We start from the raw sequence: 23,029 nt of genomic DNA on the forward strand, positions 1-23,029 counted from the left end.
TTCCTTCTCTACGCTGAATGCATAACTTTCACTCCTGTCCTTACTCTATGAGTCTAAAGTACTTCTATGCAATTATTTTGCCACATTTATTGAGTAAGTGTATAGAGAGAAAGTGCATATATATTAACATAAATATATGTATTTATATATGTATTTATGTATAAATATATATTATATATTTAGTTTGAAAGAATGATGGCAGGCCCGACAAAGTACCCAACAGTGTTATGCAATTTTAGAAATTACAGAGGCTCTAAGTAAGTGCCTAGTGGTGAGCATCAACAATAGCCAGCTCTTTCTGCTCACACATCATTCACAGTATCAAAACTTTAAAGAATAGTCTTTTGTAGTCTGTTATAAGCTAATCATGTCAAACACAATGGGAGATTATTTGCGAGTTGCAACATAGGCATGTCAAAAATTCTGGATCTATTGGGGAGTTGGTTTTAACTTGCATTTCTTGCCCACCAGACAATGGTTTTTTTGTTTGTTTGTTTTTGTTTTTTGTTTTTTGGAGCAGTTCTTATATGGTCTTTAATCACTTATGTAATCTTAAAGACTCCACAGTGTCAGTGTCACAGATACTTGAAAACCAGAATGAACTTTGCATTGTGACTCTGTGGATGACTGACTGATCTGCCTAAAGAGAAACATCAGCCAGCAATAGAAGCAAACTACGTATCCAACCTCTTGGAAGGAATTACAGATTTAGTGGCTCTCTTTCAACACAGCCATGAAAATGAGCCTTTTTACTATTAAAATCTCTGTACTTACCCTAAAAGACTCACTTCTATAAAAGCATCTCTGGTAAAGATGACAGAATCTCTCCAACGATCTTTTACTCTAAGAAAGACCAGGCTGATTAAGACTGATTAATCAGTCTTGATCAGTCTGCATGGTCATAGAGATGGCTAATAATAAAACCCAGGAAGTAGTGACCGAAATTATTTGGGCACTATATTGATTATTTAACTGACTTTAATGCTCTGGATGTCTTTTAGTAAGTTTTATCTTGTGTTTAGAATATCCTAACTAGCATCTTGCTTGTTTTGGTTGGCCATTCAAAAGCAAAATCTAAAATTTGTTTATCTTAATCCAAAGACAGGGGGTTTAGTCTAGTTGTTTCACTTTTTTTCCTACTAAAAATTTTAGGGACATAGACAGAGATATAGATTTCTCACAGGGTACTTTAGGTCTGACAGATGGGGTTGATGAACATTGAAAGATAAATTTTGTTGCAGTGGATCTCTCTGTACACCCAGAAGAACAAAGCAAAGTGAAAGAAGGATTTTTAAAATGGAAAGTAAAAGAAAAACACAAGTGTGCTATACATTATAATTCATTTGAGAAGAGGAAATGAAAATCTAATACTTGAAACAACTCAAGAAACAAAGAGTTCTCACTTTCATTGACAATATAATTTATAATCCAAGGCCTGGCTTGGGTATTTTTCTCAGGTCAAGGGTCATTGTGACTCCATTGAAGTTTTAAATTTTATTTCTGCAGAAATAATAATACATAAGGCATATTGTGTGTACCTCACCATTTAACCAAAGTACCTACATGCAATTTCCACAGCAGTTTTATGTGGTAATCTCTGGATAAGAAAACAGAAACGACGTCTTTCAGATGCCAATTACTGCAATTTAAAATTCCCAATTTCCCTCCAAGCTCCCTTGCAAGTGATTAATAGAGCAATTACGACTTATTATCTGGGATTTCACTGTTACAAACAACAAAATGTAGTGAAGCCGGAGCTGGAAACACTGACAGAACCAACCGGCTTCTCAACCACGATCCTGCAATTGAGCTCAAATTAAAAAGGTCAAGAGGGCCTCTGTGAGGGACTCTGTACTCTGTCAGATGTATTTATTCATGTGTAGAGGATTAAAATTCATAAACATTTTCCAGTTTTTTAAATGCTATTTCTTTTTGTTGTTGTTCTTGGCCAGGCTCTTGGCCAGGCATTGTCAATATAGCAAAATAATTCTCCTCCTCCTCCTCTTTCTTTTTCTTTTCTTCCTCCCCCTCCTCTTTTAAGAACTTATTTTCAGAAAAATAATATCTATTACATAACCACAAAGAATTGTAGGATCAGCCAGAACCATTGCAAACACATAGATGGATACCAAAATTCACTGTTTAAGAAAATGCTATCTAAATATTGCAATTAAATAGGCATTTTCCTCTTTTAATATACTTTCAGCATGAAAATGATATGCTTAGCAAAACATCTAACTGTTCTTTTAAGAAATATGCATAAGGAAAGTCAAAATAATATACTATTGGATTAAAACTAATTTGAGCATGGTACAAGAAATTCCTGGATGAGACTGGTTTTTGAAATCATACTCGAATTCTTTTTTTAAATTTATTCTTTTTCTTGGCCAAGTATAGAACTGAGATTTATCAGTGCAATCAAATTATGATGAACATTTTTTAACATTTTCACTGCAGCTCTTAAAAACACCAGCTTGGCATTTTTAAGAAATTAAATAGCTCAATGAGAAAAGTCATGAGATTGATTGGAAAAGCATCAAGTACAGTTCTGTGAACAGCTACATCAATTTTAGATTTAGTGACAGAAACATGTGTGTTTCGTCCCTTGAGGGTTTTATTTCGGTCGTCTATATTGGAACTGGCCAGCAAACATAGTCACAGTTTCTTTAAGGCCACATTCAACTACTGTTCTGCAAACCCAATCAGCAGCATCTTCCTTAGAGCTGAGAAAAGCTTCAGGATTTTTCCATCCCTATGGAATCCAATCTGAAAACAAACATTCTGGTGAGCAAAAGAAAGAAGAGGATAGACAGTAGTAGAAGCTTCAGGTTGTGAGTTAAGAACAGGACCTTACAAAGGTCACAGACCATGCAAGAATTAAAAAATGAGATTAAGTTCGTTAGAAAGAGTGATTTTTTTTTAAAGGTAAGCCCATATTTTCAAAGCTATGGAAGTGCTTGAGGTAATGTCATAGTTTCTCAGCTGCCCTTACTCATTAATGCTTGATATGTTTTCTTTCCATTTTCTTCTTTTATCTTTCGTTTGTTCCTCCTTTCCTTTCCCACTCCCTTCCATCCTTCTATTTTACTCACTCCTTCTACGTTTCCATTCCTCCTGTTTTTTTAAAAACAGTAACTGCTCTCTTCTAAAACATACATGCTGCTTTCCTTTGATTGGGATTTCACAGACAGTGGTTCAACGTGGAGATTGCCTTTGTTTTTAAAGATGACTTTGTGCTCTAAAGATACTGAAACAAATAATTTAGCTGATTCCTAGTGGGTGTTGACAGCACCCCTGAAATGAACTCTTGAGATATTGTTGTCCAAGTTTTTCACTGAAGGGGAGGAGGTGTTTTGCATTGGGTTTTATGTAAAGACATTGTTTTGCCATCTTTTTTCATCTTTTAGATTATGGATGACTGAGGCTTAATCCATTGGGGAATTGGTGAGAATCTGGGAATGCTTACAAGATCCTAAATAGGGGCTGAAAGAAAGTGTATGATATGCCAGAATAGCATTCCCCACCCCATTGTCTTCTTTTAGATTTTGATACCTGTTTGTACTCCAAAAGTAGTTATGTAAGTAATCTAAAGGGAATGAAATTGTTTTGGAAAAATATTACTTGAAGATTCCTTCAGTATAGACATGCCCTGGGAGACTGATTTCTTATATCAGTGCTCACCATGAGAAATCAGATCATTTGCTGCCAGAAATGATGCATGATTTCAATAACTCAAAACTACTTGCAACTCATCTGAGTTATTTCTGTCTGCGTTTTTCAGATAGTTAAAAGAAATATGGGTTGTGAGCTTGAACACATCATGGGTTACAGCTACCAATAAAAGAAATAAAGCATTTTTTATAAGGAACAGAATGGAATGCTTTTATCTGTCCATTTATTACGTTGCCTTTTGTTAGACATCTATGTGTGACCAAAAGTACTGATGCAAGGAGAAATAATGAGAGCATTATCAAAGATCTTCGGGATGCAGTGCAGGGTGTTGATTTGACTTACAAGACTGTAGGGATATTCTACTGACAATTATAATTTAACCTTGACCTTGGAACAAAGTAACACTTTGACAGGTTAGTATATAAGGAAAAGATATGTTATATAATAGAAGAACATCAGTGAGGCTCCTTGGAATTGCGGGTGGCTCTGAATGGATATTGTGTTGTGTTTGTGGTATTAGAGAGGTCAAGTTGAGAGGAGTAAAACAGGCCATATAGCTGGGCAAGTGAAATAGAATCATCATGAACTGAATTTCTGTGAAGAATATGGAGATTTTTAATGGATATGCCCATACTTCATAGTAAAACAATCACTACAATAAAAACAGATTAAATCATGTGTGTAGGACCTAGAAGCAGTAGAATCTCAGTTGCTGAGGAAAGCATTGCTTCAAGCAACCTTGTTCAAGTTGATTGAGTCTGCACCTTCATAAGTGATGCTAAGCCACCTCCTGATGGATCCTGAAAACCAACCGTGGGTAGCTTCTACTTCATTCTGAGATCTGTGGCATCACAGGGACAGGTCAAATATCTACACAGTGAATATCTACCCTACAACTTTCTTGGGTGCCAAATGACACATTTCAGTTGGTGAATCCTACAATTATATCACTGACGTGACATGCAAAACAGAGCCTTGTGCAAATCTCTGTAATGAAACTTAAAGGAAGTCATGTACGGTGCCTAGTGCCTGTAAACTCTGTACTCAGGAAGCAGACAGAAAGGAATTACCCCCAGTTTGGGGTTATCCTGGGCTACACAGAAAACCTCACAATAAATTAAAATACCTAAATCAAAAATTAGAAAAAAGAAAACATGAAAATTAGCCACCACTAATCTCACTGTACTCCACTGTTGCTTTTTGTAACGCTGAAGAAAACTCTTGGCATCAAGAACTGAATAGTCACAACTACCTCTTTCCATCTTGGTTCTGATATCACTCCTGCAAGACATGTTAGGCTGTGCTGTTCTGAGATGTTTCTTTAGCGCTGTGTTGATGTCATCCTTCATCATTCGCTCAGAGGTGAGAGTCAAGCATAATATTAATAGCCCTGTCAGTCTAGTGGCTATATTGTCAACACAATCCACTCTGATTTCAGCCCCTCCAGCTCTATGTGGTGAAGAATATTAGTGATTTCAAACTAATAACAATGGCTATTTTAAAAATGACTGACTCATGATTCACAGTGTGGATAAAATTATAACCAGATTTACTTATGCAATCAAATTAAACATATACAACTAATTGCAGTCATGCTTGGGCAATTATTTAAATGAGTGTAGGTTTTTAAGTATCAATCCCTCCTCACAGGGGAATTGATAATAAACAGTTCATCAGCCTAGAAGGTCAAATGAGCATTCTGATCTGCCTCCCTTGTCCTTTTGGTCTTGGCCATCATATCCCTTCATAATCCCTTTGATCTGTACAAGTGAACACTTTTTGGATCTCATCTCAGTTGTCTGAATGTTGTAGACAGACTTTCAGTTTTCTTTGCAAGTGAACTTACGCCTGTATCTAAGAATGTAACATTGTTGGAGCAAGACATTTTCACCTTGTTTCTTAGGGGCAACATCACACAATGGAAGTCACAGCCTGAAGTCTTGTGTTCCTACTTGCCTATGTCAGAGGACTTTTCCATTGTTGTTTCTGGATGACGTTCTAATACCTCCAACGTTGTTTTTAAGTGTAAAATATAATATACATAAATCTGCACAAATATTAACAAGTTAATGAAACATAACAAGGATGTTACATGGAGAGCCATTAATTGGGTCAAGAGAATCTAAGTTCCTGGTGATTGGTATCCATTCTCTCCTTTTTGATTTTTAGATTTCTAACATCATATTTTCATTTCCCACTTGTAAATTTATAAGGAAGAAATTATGATTATCTTTTGCATATAATGCCCTTGTTTGTGGAGAGTCATCTCTGTCATTGTACACAACGATAGCCTATTCATTTTCACCATTATATGGCATTATATTTTAGGAAAGAGAATTTTAAGGAAACTACTATAGTTTATTTACAATTATACTATGTTTAATAGATATAAACTTTTTAAAAGCTGTGTTTCAATGGTGGAATATAAAAAGATTTTCTGAAATTAATAAATGTCCAAATCTCTCATTCTTTATTTCAAAATTATAATGTGGAGATTAGACAGCATAGTAAGGTAACAAAAAGACGACACTAACAGAAGATGAATGAGAAATACATTATTATTCTAGATGATTGTTTGTATAGAAAATATATTATTTTATTTAAGTATGTTTAATACTTAAGTTTAATAAGGTTGATGGTCAATTAAAATTTAACTAAAATCTGTGAAAATTTAAAATTCATTTGAAAAATTGATAAAAATCAACTATATCTCTTTAAACCAAGAATGGTATAGGGAGGAAAGTTGAAGTATATGCATATTTTATGTGACTAGTCAACATGAGGAGAACCTGGATGATTTCTTCCTTATAAAAATTCTGACTGTTTCTTTGAAGTCTCTAAAAGCTAAAATTATCTATGAAAGCATTTGAAAGTAAATTTAGATCTGAGTATGGTGGCACATACCTATAATCCCAACAATGGGAGACTAATGCAGAAAGATCCTGAAGCCAGGGCCAGACTTAGTTTTACTGTGTCAAAAAAAGCAATCAATTAAGTGATAATAAATAAACACAGAGATAATTTATAAACATATCATCAAATATGCAAAATACCTAGAATAATTCCATCTAAGTTTTGGACTTGAGCATTAAAACTTAAAATATTTTAGAGACATTAACAATCTTCCACCTGAATTCCTATATATGGATTGAATGTTACAGATTGTGAAGATTTCCTCTGTACCAAATTGGGCTAAAGTTCAGTGTCTGTGCTTTTTTTTTAATAAAAAAGATCTCATTCTACTTGTATTCCTGCAATTGTTTTTCATATAATTTTGAAAAAAAATTTAGCTAATTTATTTTTAATTAAATATAACTGTATCAAGCCAGGAGGTAGTGACACAAACCTTGAATCCCAGCACCCAAGAGGCAGACGAAGGTGGATCTCTTGAGTTTGAGGTCAACCTGGTCTACAGAGTGAGTCCAGGACAGCCAAGGCTACACAGAAAGACCGTGTTTTGAAAAAAAAGAAATATATATATATATATATATATATATATATATATATATACACACATTTGTATATATGTATTATGCATGTTATACACACACACACACACACACACACACACATATATATATATATACATAAATACAATTGCATCATTTTCACTCCCTCCTCTCTTCAACCTTTCCCATGTTTTCCTCAGACATTCCCCATCCCCTTTCATATCCATGGCCTCTGAGTCTTCCTCTCTTAACTGTTACTTGCCTGTAGCTTGTGTTTAAAATAGCCGCAGTCCTTGAAAATCATATGACAGGTGAAACTGAGGAAACATCTAAATTGTATATAATACCTTGATTTTATTTAAGAGATGCAGAAACACAGATTTCTCTATTTCGGAGCCTAAATCTATGTAAGGGTTGGTAACGATTATATTTTACACATACCAAAGATGAATCACTAGTCTTGGATGTCCATGGGTTGCATTCAAATTGTCTAATTTATCTTAATAACTTTGTGAAAATTATCTTTATCTAATGGGATTGGTTGACAGACAGCATGATGCGTGTGTAAGACTTCTTACATCTGGATCTGCTTTCTCTTCCTGAAACTTTTTGCATACAAAAGAAGTCTGTTTGCTTAGATTTATTTTTTTTTTATCTTTTTAGTAATTCTGACTAGTTTTAATAGCCAATATTTTTGCTACATCTCATTGGCTAAACTAAATACCTAACATAGCTTTACTGTGTTTTCTCATGTTTGCTCCAAATTTATTAAAAATTATTATTTACTTAGTATTATTTCATTATTGAGTTATTAGATTACTAATAATGACCAATACTCATAAATATTTATTGAGTAGATTCTTCAATCAGACAGCTTGAGTGCCCATAATTCTGAGTGATTGAGTCAACAAATTCCCTAAAAAACACACCTCAATTCTGTGGTCCCTCCATACGAGGCTTTAATTTTAGCAAAACAGTCTGTAAATGCTGCTTGCTTCCTTGCCAATGGAGAGACTACTACCCCTAGCCCTCTCTGCACAGCTACTGGATGAAAATAAAGAGCCCACATTGTGAGAACACTCTCAATCCAGCCCTGTCTGTGTGTACACACTCAAAATGAAACAAATTGCTGCAATTTGCTGAAGGTTAAACCCTCAAATGGCATTCACCTAAAACATGCGAGGAAATGGTTTGAGAGGCTTAAATGATCAATTTAATTTCCTTAATTCTCTGAGTTGCTTTTACAAGTAGGCACAACTTTATGGCATCTAACTGAAGACTCCAAATTGTGGGTTTAGATGTGTTTGTATTTTCATACTCAACACGCTGAACCACATACACTTTCTATATTACCCAGGACTTAAAAACAAGCCCACAGACCTCAATGTGCTCCAGTTGCAGAACTGGGGCTTTTACATTTGTGACCCCACTCTAGTTTTTTCCACTATCCAACACAGTTTGTCAGCATTTTTTATCCGAAGTCACAGGAAGGTTTCTGAAAGAACTAAATGTGTCAATCTGGTGTGTAAGTTCTAATATGAAGTGGTGTTTCAAGACATTGTGTTTCTACAAAAAAGCAATTTCTCCCTTGGTTCTGAGGAAGAAGTGAATGGAAGGAAACTTTGTGTGTGAGCAAAGAAGCTCACTCAACCAGTCTACTCCTTCAGGAAGCATTTTCCAAGGAACCTGCAGCTTCTGATTCAGTTGCTCCTCTGAGATGAGAGGGTAGCACCAGGATAGCGTATTCTTAAAGATACAATCTGCAGTATTGTTTTTTTGTTGGCATTGTTGTTTTAATGATTTTAACCAAATTAAAGCGTTTAAGATTCCACAACCTTTCACAGACACTGACGTAGGTACAGTGGTGTTTTACTTTCACTAAATGGCATTGTGCAGACCTTTTGATGTTTTAAAGCTCTTTCTTTGGCAGCTAAGGAAAACACTCTACAAAGTTATATTTAGTGAATTTACTCATGTATAAATATCCTCGAGCCACTCTGCTATCCTGTGGCATCTGGAAGAAAGGTGCTATTGTTTTCGATCTCATGATTGAAGTATAGAATAATCAACTCAAGAGACCCTGGGGGTGAGCTATACTCACATATGCTGTGGAAATTTGTAATCCCTTGGTTTTGGTTTTTTTTTTCCTCCAGATGCTTTGGTATGTCTAGTGACAGCAGTTCCTGGACATGCCACTGTATTTAACCACCCCCACTTCTGATTTGAGGTTACTAACGTGAAGTTTTCTAGGAAAACAGATTTCTTAGCATTTGTTGTCTTGCTATTATTGTTTGATTGCTCTCTTTGTCCCCAAAACTAGACGGTTATTTTCTTTGTAACTATTCTACCCCACAGTACACTCATCACCACATGCCTAGGATCTACGTCACCAGACTTGATTCAGATAGAGATGCTCCATAAATTACCAGAAGCTCTCCTGCATTTCTTGCAATGTTTGCCAAATTCCTCCATTAAAAAAAAAGTGGTGTAACTCCAGAAGACCATAATAGATTTGCACAGAAGGAATTTGTCCCATGCTTGAGGCTGACATAAGTGTAGTTTTGAATAAAGTAAATGCTAAGTGGAATTGTGCTCTTCTTCTACCTCTGGCTTCTTTAATACAGTTTTGTTGTTTGTTTGTTGTTGTTGTTTTATTCTTTTGCTGCTACTTTATTGAAAGAACAAATGCTTCATGACCTTCCACCAGGAAGTGTTTAATGTTTAAGATGATTAAATATAAAAGCACAGCTGAAATGCAGACAATAGACTATCCACTCTGTCTGATGTAACTTCCCTGAGAGTTTGTTCAATGGCCTCAGCTGCAGATAGCCTCATGATGAAATTCGGTTTGTGAATTGCAAACCGAAAATTACACAAATACCTCAGATTTTAAGTGACTAATACACAGATGTGCACCTGCTTCGGCGTGTCCATACATTAATCTTGATACCAATAGAAAAGCTCCTTGGAATTAAATTATATGGACACAAAACATAAAATATAACTGACCGCACCTGGGGACCTGATTTCAGCAAAATGTTAAGCAGTTCTTGGAGCAGGCCTCTGAGGATGAGGTCTTCACTTGTTTTGCTCTGTGTTACTCACTGTAAAGTCCTCATGTTCTGTCATGTTCTCTCCTGCACTTGCAGCTGGGCCCTCTTGAGGAAGACGCTCTACACCAGACGCCGAATACGAATGCTGCCGCTTCCTTACAGAAGGTCATTGAAATCCAAAGTATGTCTTCAGTTTCTTCTTCATCTTTAGTTAGGTCAAATTCACGGAAATTACATTGGGAATTAAAGCACAAAGAAACGTGTTTTAATTTGCACATATGTTTTTTTATTGAAATGTCTTGCTTAATGTGATAGTCTTATCTAATGCCATAACCCAGAATCTAGATGTAGAATCTTATTTTTCTCATGCTTTCTGTGTACCTAAAATATTTTAACCACAAACCACTGCCCTAGAACAATGAAATAAATTTAGGAATTGTGACAATGTAGCGCAATTTTAACTATGAACAAGTTATTTCCTAAATATATTGGTGTTTGGCAACTATGTCCTGGCTTTAACTTAGGCAAGAAAGAAAAATTAATGAGAAGGCATCATCATGACAAAGTCAAGAGAGGCTTTTTATCAGGTAATTACCTTCACAGATGTCAACATACCCCTGAAGGGTAGCACAAAGGGAAACACACAGTGGCAAAAGTGGGTTCTAAGGATGATTAAGAAAACCCTTAGCTTTGTTGATTGTCTGTAGAAGCATGATTTCTACACCACTGAAAAAGCTCTGCCACACCTCAGAGGCCCTGTCTTCTCCTGCTTAGTAGCATCTAGGAGATGATGGTGTGAGGTGTGAGTGGGTTAGATGACCATTATTTTGATACCAATTATGTCATACACAAACTCAAAATAAGCTTCCATTCACATCTCACAAGTGCCTGGAATGTGGACTACAGGTCTCCACTGAATGCTTACTCACTACATGTGACTACGGAATAAGTGATGAAGATCAAAGGTTTTTCAGAGAACAGAAAAGTGAATATTTAAATGCTACAGAGCAACTTTCCTGGGATAATGCTGGGATGCAGGAGCTGACTGCCCCCAGAGACAAGCTGAGGTGCTCCAGCAGGAAACCCGCTCAGGATTGGGACTCTTGTTTTCTGGGTGGATCAGGAGGGTTCAGTGAGTGCCAGTCCAAATCACTCAGAAGGACTCTGGATGATCCCCCAACAGCCCTCTCCTGTTCATCCAGATCTGATCCACTGTCCCTGAGCGGGCATTGGCAGGATAGAGAGAGCTCAGTCTTCCTGTGTGTTGTTTTCAGAATGAAAACATTGCCATTATACACACAGAGTGGTCACAGAAAATTCTTCCTGTGTTATCTTCAGCATTTAAGAATGGCTGTGTTATTTGCTGACCAGTTTTTCAAGGTACAAAGGTTAGGTAAAAACAGGAGGGAGAGGAGGAATAGGTAGACAAAGAGGAGAAGAGAAGGTAGAGGAGTTTCTGATTCAAGTATTTTACAGCCCAGTTGGCGAAGGAGAATAAAATGTCTAATTCTAACTCAGTGCCCATGGGAGGCATTGAGGCCATGTCAAAGAAGCAGCCTCTTCTTCAGCAAATAGGATGCTCAAGGGATATGGAAGCTTAGCTAGAGAGTGGGAAGATCTGAGCAGGTTACACTGGAATCACATTCTTCAGTGCCTTAATGAACCAATGTTTGTATCAGCTCCTAATGAAGAGCTTCCTGGTCTGTCTGGAAACCAGGCGCTCTCACCTACTCAACCTGGTATTATTCATGAATTCTTACCACCAAATAACACGCAACTCCAGGAAAACGGACTTATCCCTAACTCCACAGATGCTGTTCTTAGTTTTGTGCCAAGCCAGGGAACCTACATAGTAGTAGCTGCTTAAATAAACCACATATTTTATATACTGGCCAGTGAGGATTGGGCTTCATGGCCCTTTGGCCTGTGGTCATACAAACCCTGTGTGTAGGATAGTCCATGGGTCACTATTCATGTTCTTGCTGCCTTAAAATTCTTAGGAAGTTTTGAGCAAAGGGCCCACATTTTGTCCTGTGTCATTTGTTGTAAGACCTTGGTGAGCCACCGACCATGAAAATAAAAAGACACTGACATCTCTTAAGATTTTAAAGCTTAGGCCTTAACTGGGCAGACTTTCAATGAGCTCCTCTAAGTTAACCTAGCAGATCCCTGAATCAAGTATCAACTCGGACTCCTGCAGTGTCTCTTGGCACAAAAAAAAACAAAAAACAAAAACAAACAAACAAACAAACAAACAAAAACGCCTTTCTTTTTCTTCTTCCCAGAGTCTCTTTCTCTGCCTGGAAGTCCTGCCTCTCACTTCCTGCCCTAGATATTGGTTTGGCCATCAAGCTCTTTATAACAACCAATCAGCAGTGAGATACATTTGATACAATTCTTGAGCTTTTGTTTAGGATTTACAAAACAGGAGGCCTGTAATAGGTCAAAGTAATTGCAATACCAGACTCCATTAGCATTTAGCTCACTGCTAGTTCAGCAAATAAGAGCTGAATATACAGAGAAACACCTTAAGACAATGTGAATGAAGGTCCCCTCTACAGCCCTTCAAGTAATATAACCAGTTTCTAGGACAATGTTCTGATGATAAAAATAGCTGCCAAGAAAGAGTAATAGAAGTATCACCCAAACTCTAATTTGAATGGTTGTTTGGAGGGAAATGAATGGTGGTGGGCTGAAATAGTACAGGGACAGAAGAACACAACTCTGGAGGGCACTTCTTAGCATGGAGAGAAGTGAAAATCATTAGACATGATCATCCAGCACTCTGCTCTGACACTGTCCTGCATTTCCATTGGTCCTAAGTTTATGTGTCTTTTAGGCTACTCTGTCAAACTAAAAAAATGAGAAGAAAACAAGGCTTGTCTGTGGAACAGCAAAGTGAAATGGGTATTTTAGGGTCCGAAGCTTCATATTGACCAGGGAAATTAAAATGATGGGCTTTGAGTTCCATGCACAATGCTCAATTTCCTTACGAAATATGGCTGTATTCTTTTCTATACTTCTCCCTGATCCAGATCCCCCATTTTCACCCTAACTACCCTGGACCCTTGACCAACCAGTCTCTTCATTTCTGGTTCAGCATGGAAAATAGTCAAGCCTAGCTACCTAGCTTCTGGACTAACAACAATAAAAATAGGAGCATGTGACTCTTTTCTTGTTAGAATGATGTTAAGAATTTTGAGAAGCTCTTAGCAGAAAAGTGATCCAAGCATGCATCCTTCTGAGGCCATGAACCTCACTCCTAGGAAATGGACCAGAAAAGTAGTCTTTCTTGTGCACCGTTCTTCACACACTTCTGAGCACCACAAGGGTCCTCCCTTTAGCTAAAAGAGGTGTTTGAGTTTTAGACCACTTCCTAGCTCAGGATCTGAATGATTCTGTGCTGTAGTTTGGGGCTATGTAAATGTAGGGAAGTGGGCTTTAGCATGTAAAAAAGTTCAGGCAAGTTCCTAGAGAGCTCTATCGCAAGACACACAACAAGGTGCTGACAGGCTGTCTGTGAATTCCTTTTTGAGACCTGAGCCCCCCAGCTGAGGGTATGCAGGTGCTGGATGTTTTGATTAGCATTGGCCTACAGCCTGGCCACATGCTTTGTTGTGTTTTGCAGCAGGGTCATCCCAGTGGTCCTATCCTTGCTTAGCCTGCTCATTCAGCTGAAGAGGAAAGCAGTATAAAGCTGCAGAAGGGCATTCAGTTCTCCTGACAGGTGGAGCACACCACCCCAGTAGATTACAGGCTACTTATATCTCATGGTAATGAATAGTATATAAGGGTCAACTGTCTTTGCAAAGAAATGGTGACTATATATGTGTGTGTGTGTGTGTGTGTGTGTGTGTGTGTGTGTGTGTGTGTATGTATATTACAAGACAGGGTTTTGCTGACAATATATTTTTAAAAGTTTAGTTTCCCTCTAAAAAAGTTGAAAGTAAGCTTACCATATATTATCCAATCATCTCACTTCTGAATAGTAGCAAAATTTTTTTTAAAAAGTTCTAAAAATATTAGCATCTGCATGTTCATCACAACACTATTCAGAACAGTCAAGAGACAGGAGCAACATCTGAATGTCTGTCAGGGGAAGAATGGATAAAGAAATGTGATATGTAGAAAAAAAAGAGGAAAGAGGAAGCCCACATAATGTATGCTCATGTAGCTGTATGTCCTGTCACAGCACAAATTTTTCACTGAGGATTTTGCTTTTTTACTCCTACTTGCTGAAACCTTTGTGCAATGACCGGCACACACAGGTGCTTTGCAAATATTGTAAGATAAATCAGCCAGTTAACCAGTAATTTCTTATTCCATTCTAGACCAGACTGATTTTTTAAAATATTTATTTATTTATTTGTTATTTATAAAATGTTCTGCCTGCATGCCAGAAGACAGCACCAGGTCTCATTATGATGGTTGGGAGCCACCATGTGGTTGCTGGGAATTGAACTCAGGACTTCTGGAAGGATAGCCTGTGCTCTTAACTGCTGAGCCATCTCCCCAGCCCCCAAATTGATTTTTTTAGGGTAGCTCAATATAACTACACCTGCCAACCATCAGAGGAATTTAGAAGAGGGAACAAAACACCCACTAACCTACCTACTTCTTCCCACTTCAAAACCAACCTACAAGGTTGAGTCAGTGTTGCTATGAAGACACAAACTACTTTTGTATGCTGCCATTTCTACAGATAATCTTGGAAGACAGGGTTTTGAGACCCAAGTCTGGACGTTAGACTGCACAGCAGTGATTACCAACTCTGCCTTGGCAGAGACAGCCCAGGACAAGATAAAGGGCACTGGTGTGTACTTGTGTGAGTGTGTGCCTGTGTGTTCTTTCCTAAAACCCACACTTACAGTGGATAGCATCCATGTGACTCTGAAATCCTCCAAGCTTTCACAGCCCAGTAGGAGGCAGGGTCTTCTAATGCCATTCTTCATAAAGCAATGCTGGCCAAGGCAACAGCTTCACTGAGACCAGGGTGGAAGAAACATGAGCTGGAGTTTCCATATAATTAAATTTATTCAGCTTGAAAGAGTTTAATTTCAAGTTCTAAAAACATATAACAAATGATACTGATTTTCATGTGTGAAACCCCAAAATATGAGAAGTTTAAGTATAGAGACATAGTTTCCCTTCATTTATTTTATTTTATTTATTTATTTATTTATTTTTAGTGAGAATGCCCTCTGTAAGTGACAACCAACTCTGTAGACCTCCTATGTGATAATCATAGTATCTTTTGACTTTAGGATCAAGAAAATATATGTGTGCACAAGGATTTGGAGATTATTTTTCATTGCTGCAAGCATCTAGTGGTTTGGAGCTGACAAGCTGAAAAACACAAAGTGGTGAATTTTAAAATGATCTGAATCCCTCTGTAATCCTCTCTTCTATTCACCAGCCATATGACTATAGAGCAAACCACTTCCTCAGATTTCAAGAGGAACATGGGAGCAAACATCACCCACGGTGCTTTCTAAATTGGGGGTCGGGGGGAATACAAAGTATATTGTACAAGAAATGTGGAAATTTAACTTTTATCTTGAAACCTCAGTTTTAGCTTTTCTTCGGTATAAGAAATTTTTTTATTGGATAATTGGAATTTTATTAGAATTCCTTATTTTGCCAATGAAGGCTGAAAAAAATAATGTAAATCAAAATGAAGAAGGACCAGTCTGTGCAATTTTGGCATATGTTTATGACAAATATATCGCATAGAACATGAACTTCCATTGCTCCTGCGTGCAAACCTTGCTGCTTTGATCTGAATGAGAATGGCCAACATAGGTTCATGTATTTGAAAGTTTGGTGTTCAGTCAGTGGGAATGTTTAGGAAGGATTTGGGGGGTGTGACCTTACTGGAAGAGGTGTGTCACTGGGGGCAGGTTACAAGGTTCCAAAACTCCATGCCATTCCAGTTAGACGTTTCTCTCAGCCTGGTTCTTATAGATGAGGTGGGCACTCTCGGCGACTGCCTGTGCACTGCCATGCTCCTGGCCACGGTGGTCACTGACTTATCCTTTAAAACTGCAAGTCCCAAATAAACTCTTTCTTCTATAGTTTGACTCAGTCATCATATCTTATCACAACAACAGAAAAGTAAATGAGACATCACTATTGTTCATCCAGATTTTAAAAACACGCTTGTGGAGTATTATTTGGGGACATCAAAGTTCTTCAAGTGTACCCAACTTTATGCCAATTGAGCAGAGTGTGGTGAGCAAGGCTCACATACATTCCTCTGTGTTTGGGGGGGGGAAGAAAGAAAATACACTTTTCTGCAAAGAGGCAAGCTTGTCTGGTACCTGCTCCTCTTCATAACTGCTTCTGCTTTCTGTCTGGTACACGTGTTTTTGAATGAATGTCTCCCACCTCTTCTTGCTCTTATTATAGTTTTTCCCCGTTCTCTTTTTTATGTTTTCCTTCTCATTCTGAGTCAACCTCTAGTGATGAAAACTCCTTAGAAGAAAACACTAGTGCTAATAGATAAACAAAGACAAAAGAATGCTAATTTTTGGTGTTTTATTTACACTTATTTTCAATAGGAGTCAACTAGTTGACAAAATAAGAAATATCAATGATCTTGTATGAGAATGGATAGTTAGAGTATGAGCCATTGATGTCTTTTAGTTCAATAAAGATCTAGAGGGTAATAAATGAAGATGGCTATTGAAAGTAAGATAAGACTTGCTGTAAAGGTAACAACCACTGTCTTCACTCATCTGCATTGCCATTTTAGGTACCCTTTCCCATATCTGAAATACTGTACTGCCTTTATCCCTGGGGAAGAGGCGTTCATATCAGACGTCCAGGAAGAAATTCTGATTGTTTCTCATTTAATAGGAATTTGCTTATATCTCTTGATGTGAAAGAAATTACCTAATATTTTCTCTCAAGGTCCCATGGACACAGCCATTTTCCCCACATTTCAACACATACTTGGTAGATCACCCTGTATTTGATTAGCAACTTGACCACATACCCACCTGCTTATCCAAGATCAACTTTTCTTCTGAGTTATTGTCCTATATTATTTCCTTTTTACTTTATTCCTTTTTTCTGCTCTTTCTTTTTCTCTCTCCTCCACTTCCATCCTGCTGAGATCCAGTGGAGACGAATGAGAGGGTCCAGTGTTGAAAAGGGGCTTTTTACTTCCAAGAATGTAAAGTTTGGATTCAAGCAAGAAGGAAGCATCATCAGGCTTCCATTTGAAAGATACTTGTGGAAACTAGACAGATGGCTCAGTGATTAAGAACTCTTGCTGCTATTCCAGAGGACCTGGGTTTAGTTTTCATGACCCATGTCAGGTAGCTCACAACCCTTGTAACTTCAGATCTAGGGAATTCAATGCTTGGGCTCCTTGAGCATCTGTACTCCCCTGCCCACACCCACATGCAGACATACCCACAAACCTGTGCATAATTTAAAACAATAAAAATAAATCTTCAGAGATTATTGTGCCTATCCCAGGGTCAGGAGATATACAAGGCTTATTGAGTGGTTTAATTCTAAAATAGAATTAGCATAAGATCATTAGTTGGCATGGAGAAGATAAATAATTTTTAGGTTTTCTGATTCTGAAAACAGAGAAGATATCAATATTTACCTCTTGAAATTGAAAGCAGTGACAGAAAGGGGGTTCGAAAGGAAAGAAGAAAACTGAGCTTTAGAAAAACAAGTTTTGCTGAGTCTTGAATGTTGGAGAAATGTCAGCTTTCTTCTAAGCATCAATGCTGTACGGTGAAGATATGGAGGGCCGTTAAATGGAATTATTTATACAAGATAATTGCTGTAAGCTGTTAGCAAAAGATACATGCTCGTTGTCTGCCCAGTGCTCTCCCAAGACTCATTAATATCATCCAACAATTTAAACTTTTCCCAACAACTCGATAAGATGAGTTTATTCTCATTGCCACTTTAAGGATATTGACGGGCATTTGGTTCCCTTTGTTCTCTTGGCCCACACAGCTAATGAGTAAGGAGAAGCAAGACCGTGAGGCCAGCAGACCTGCTCAGAGGCTTCCTGCCTAGCCACTGTGTTCTGTTGGCTTAAAAGCAAACCTACTCCTGCTGCAGTTTCTCTGTACTTCTCCCCCATTTTCCCATCTGTTTCAAAGGTGACATACTTAGTGGAAAAAAAATCAATTTGCCTTAGAAAGTGGAATTTTAGTTGTCCAGACTAATTGAGGTTGAACCATAGTCAGGTCTGGAAGCCCAGTGCCAAATTCCGTGGAGCCACAGAGCTCTACACCCACCCTGGAGCCCCTTGCAAACTTGTAAAGCAAATCTAATCAGAAAAAAATGCAAGGATTGGCAGAATTTCAAGTGTCTGCCCTGTTGAGTTTAAACCCCTGACTGTTGTCAGGTGCAAGCTGCGATTTGTCATAGAGCTTTTGGCTGTAGACAGAGGCCTTGATGTTAGAGTCCTGGGCCAGGCAGACCTTCACTGAAGAAAAGCAGTGTCAGGCATTCTCCCACTCTTAACCCCACCAACCCTCACTTGTAACACAGCCAGGTCAAATGTATACACATGACTCTTTCAAAGTTGATTCTGAATGTCTAATTAGCCATTCTCCTGAAACGCTGAAACTTTGTCTGTTGTGGAGGAGCCCTGATACTAAAATGCACCCAAATAAAAACAAACAAACAAAATTCTTCCATCTGCTTAGGGATTTAACCTGTTTTGGTAATTTTGTTCTAACTGTATCAGCAGTTACAAAAACTTTCATTCATATTCTACCAAGTCAAAATGAATTAAACCAAAAGAACAAATAAAATCATGCATGTGTCTAAGACTGAAATCTCTTTAATATCAGGAGTGCTCTGGGAAAGAGAGCATGCTAAGCTGTTACCTAGGGTCTCACACCTCTAGGTTCCCATTAGCTGAGAGGAGACTCGCTAGAAGGTCAGGTTTGGGGGAAGAGCGTTTGTTGTGTATTTTCGTATATTGTGTCTGGTCCCACAAACCTCTGCAATGCAAACTATCCGTAGTTTGTACTGGAGACCTCACAAGGCCAGGTATGTTGTGGAAGGTCTTTTCAACAGGAAACAGGAAAACTAAGATTTTACACCTCTGCGGACTGTGATGTTAAAGTCCATTTTTATTCTGTCTGAGTATCTCTGTGACTGACCTATTTGTCTCCACCCTGATTCCTAAGTAAAATCAGAACTCCAAAAGCTTCCTGTTTCAGGTGTAATGGACAGAAAATGTAACAGGCCCTACCTAAAGAAAATCAAGGAGATTTAATGTATGGAAAAAAATAAATTTTAATGTTACTGAGTTCACTTAGAGAAAGGGGAGAAGAAAGTTGAAATGTAGGAAGGAGCAGTGAACAGTGACACTAGCAGGAAGAGTAAAATACAAGAGCACAAGGTGGGACCTGGCATACGCACAGGTGCTGAGGACCAGGCAAGCGCTGGGATAGGAGTTTGACGGGTATTAGAGAAGTTTTTCATTATTTAACTCTGCCTTTCTGGAGGAAAATATCACCAACTTAAATCATCAGTGCATAGGAACATTGGGGTCAACAAAATAAGAACTTTAACTAACTAACTAACTAACTAACTAACTAACTAACTAACTAACTAACCAACCAACGAACTAACCTATTTAGAGAAATTAATAAAATCCGAAGTATAAAGATACATATCACTAGGAAGAGTAGGAAGAAATGAGATGACTCAGCATTATTTTTAGGTTTAAATATTAAGGATATAATATTAATAGCAAAGGATGACCATTCACCTTTAGTCCTCTATAAAACTTTACCGAAATAATAATCTGGCTCTTTCCCACCCACCTCCCTTTTTTTCCCAAAAGACAAACACAGGAATAAAGAATGAGAAAGGAAATAAGAGGATCCTGGACAACAAATGACCCTCTATTATTGTATTAGCAGATGTGAGGGAAGGGTTAAAACTGAGTCATAAACCTGCGTTGGCAAGCCAGTCTCTGCCAAAGATGGACACAACTCTTATTAGGCCACGCTTGACCCACACATCTAGGACTCTGGGTTGCTTCCTACTTTTTAAGTCCTTGTTTGTCATCACTCACTTCCATTCTCTTCTTCACTGAGCTCTGGGCATACTTGTAATGAAATTTGACTCTCTACTTTCCAGGCTATATTGCCACAGTTGTGCCCACCGTTCTTAACAATCTAATAATATATAAACTCTGGATAAAGTTCTACAAATAACTATCAGAAACACTAGACCTAAACAAACAGATCTCCAAGAGATGGACACAAAGCACAGTGGACAGATATATTGTGTAGGTGTGATAATGAAACTCAAATGGACCCCTTACCTCTCCACTGTGTCTCAGGAAAGCCTTCTCTGCCTTTCAAAGAACCTTTCCAAATTCATTCTCCTTCACCTGACCTCTCCTCCCATCCCTCTAATGTCAGCAACAATCAAACCTTCCTTAGAACCGGTAGAGGCCACCAATCTGTGTTCCTACAGCCATTCTTTTCATCAATAATCAAGCACTATGTAATAACTCCCATCATTAAAAACAAGTCCTGGAAAACTCATTCTTTTCCAAGGTTCCCAATGTTCCACACCTAGTTATCTCTGTTATCTTAGTCCTACATCCCAGGCTAGAACTACCCCAGCATGGATGTCACCACATCTAGTCTTCAGTAGCAATTATATTATCCTATTTAAAAATTATTAAACCCAGAAAGACTCTCTGGGTTATAATCCAATATTATCCTCTCAACTCAAATCAGTCCATCTCTGACTATTTAGAACAGTACTCCTTCAGAATTGTTCCCATGACCTGTTTGTCCATCTGCTTTGCGATGCCATCCTACATTCTGGCACTGCAAAGTACTCAGAACTAGTGTGGCAGCATGTTAGTTTAGTATTCCTGCCTATATTGGTCTAAATTCTCCAGAGGGGAGAGGGGAGAGGGGAGAGCAATGGCAGAGTTATATAAAGCAAAACCTGTTTCTCAGAATTGACTTACCAGTTATGGAGACAAAGGAGCCCTGGGATATACCACTGACAAAATGAAGACCCGGGAGAACTGGCAAAAGTTTCAGGCAGAGTCTGCAGGCAAGAGAATTAGAAGGCTCAGAGGTGTGTGTTCCAGTTAAAGTCCTAAGACATATGTGGGGACATTGATGTCCCCACACAGAGACAAGCAGAATTTCCCTGGTTAGCCTTGTGTTCTATGGAAGATACCCATATTAGAAAAAGCTATTTATTATTTATTTTTATTCTTATTTATTTATTTATTTATTTATTTATTTATTTTAGTTTACTCAGCTTAATGTTAATCTCATCTAGAAATACTCTCAGAATAACATTGGGAGAAGTCTGAGGGCAGTTTTAAGTTGACAGAGAGAGTCACTGTAGCCCTGCCTCAGTGACTCCTAGATTTGCTTCCATGTCCAAGGAGCTCTGCATCTTTTCTTAAAGATAAACTGAATGTGGAAACCCTGAGGTGCCTGCTACTGGAGTACCAATGCTTCCACACTTTTTCATTGACTGGGGCCAAATATATATATATTTGTAGGACATGGTTCCCTCTGATACCTCTGACTCAAATCTGACACTACAGGCTTCATTTTAGCCTTTATCTTTCCCTGTTAGTATGCCTTCCCCTAAAGTAAGAAATCTCCCTCTCATTGTCTGTTCTAGAAAGAGTCTGTGATAACAGCCTGGTCACAAGGGCAGGAAGCTGGATAATCATATTTGCATACACACAGGAAGCAGAGGGAGTAGATGGGGGCGGGGAGAGGGGAGAGGCAGGGAGAACAGGATATAGGTGAGGCTTTAAAACCTCTCAAAGCCAATCGCAGTGAGACTTATTTCCTCCATCAAGGCTCCACCCTCTAAGGGTTTCAAAACCTTCCCAAACAGCTGAGAATCAAGCACTCCAATGCGTAAGCCTATGAAGCCATTTCTCAGTTGAAGCACCACATTTTGCTTATGTTATTTGTTAATATGCAGATTATCAATGTAAAGTAATTGGTTACATTACATTATATAATTTTCATAAATTTTTTAAAGTTTCATAAGTTTTGTTTCTTAAAATGAATTTTAGTTGTCAAAATTTGACTAGCACTACTATATAGGCCTTACAGGTAAATAATAATAATAATAATAATAATAATAATAATAATAATAATAATTGGTTGACCAACAAATATTTAGACCTATGAAATAGGATTTTTATTTCAGACCTTTTAGCTTCAAAAAAATTGGTCCACTAGTGGCAAAGTTGTACCAATTTCTATGGAAACATTAACTGGTCACTTAATTTATATGTCAAATTTTAAGAGTATCTTCATTTTTTACACCTATGCAATATTCTGGATCCTCATGAAATTCTCCATTTAGCTATAATAATCATATTTTTTAAGCGAGCATTAAGAAGTTACAAAGAACTTGCAAATAAAAAGAAGAAGCTACAAAGAATTACAGGTGTGAGCCTATCGTCAGTGCTAAGTGTTGTTATAGCCGCAGTAAGGAACCAGCTTTCTACCTGGTGAACATGGTGTGTAAAGGTGAAAGAATATCACTCAAATGGCAAGAAAGTGAAATCCACAATTCTATGTTTAAGTAGCTCCAAGGTTTAAAGGAACAAGTTTGACACATCCAGAAGTTTCAAGCCAACAATAGGCTCTGATAGGAGAAGATTTAAGGTCAGTGGACTATTTCCATCACAAACCTCCTTAAGTCAAAAGCTACTTGTTTATTCCAATTGGCCAATACCAAGAATAATCTGGTTCTTCCTCCAGTCAGACAATCTCTGCAAGACACCCTCCTGGCATTCTCTCTGACCCAGAAAAACTGTCTACACTTCACACCTCCTGCTCTGGCCTGGCTGCA

At 37.9% G+C, this 23,029-nt stretch overlaps 1 protein-coding gene across 1 annotated transcript in view; it reads left to right on the forward strand.

Annotated features, from left to right (window-relative positions):
* The window catches only part of Hdac9 (histone deacetylase 9), a 675,889-nt gene that overhangs the window by 621,635 nt on the left and 31,225 nt on the right, over positions 1-23,029 (forward strand). Inside the window, exon 24 of the mRNA XM_055624368.1 lies at positions 10,271-10,355. Coding sequence (XP_055480343.1) covers positions 10,271-10,355 — 85 coding nt within the window. The remainder of the gene's footprint in view (positions 1-10,270; positions 10,356-23,029) is intronic.

Source organism: Psammomys obesus, unplaced genomic scaffold (genome assembly GCF_907164565.1).
Source record: "Psammomys obesus unplaced genomic scaffold, mPsaObe1.curated_primary_1811, whole genome shotgun sequence".
Lineage (NCBI taxonomy): Eukaryota > Metazoa > Chordata > Mammalia > Rodentia > Muridae > Psammomys > Psammomys obesus.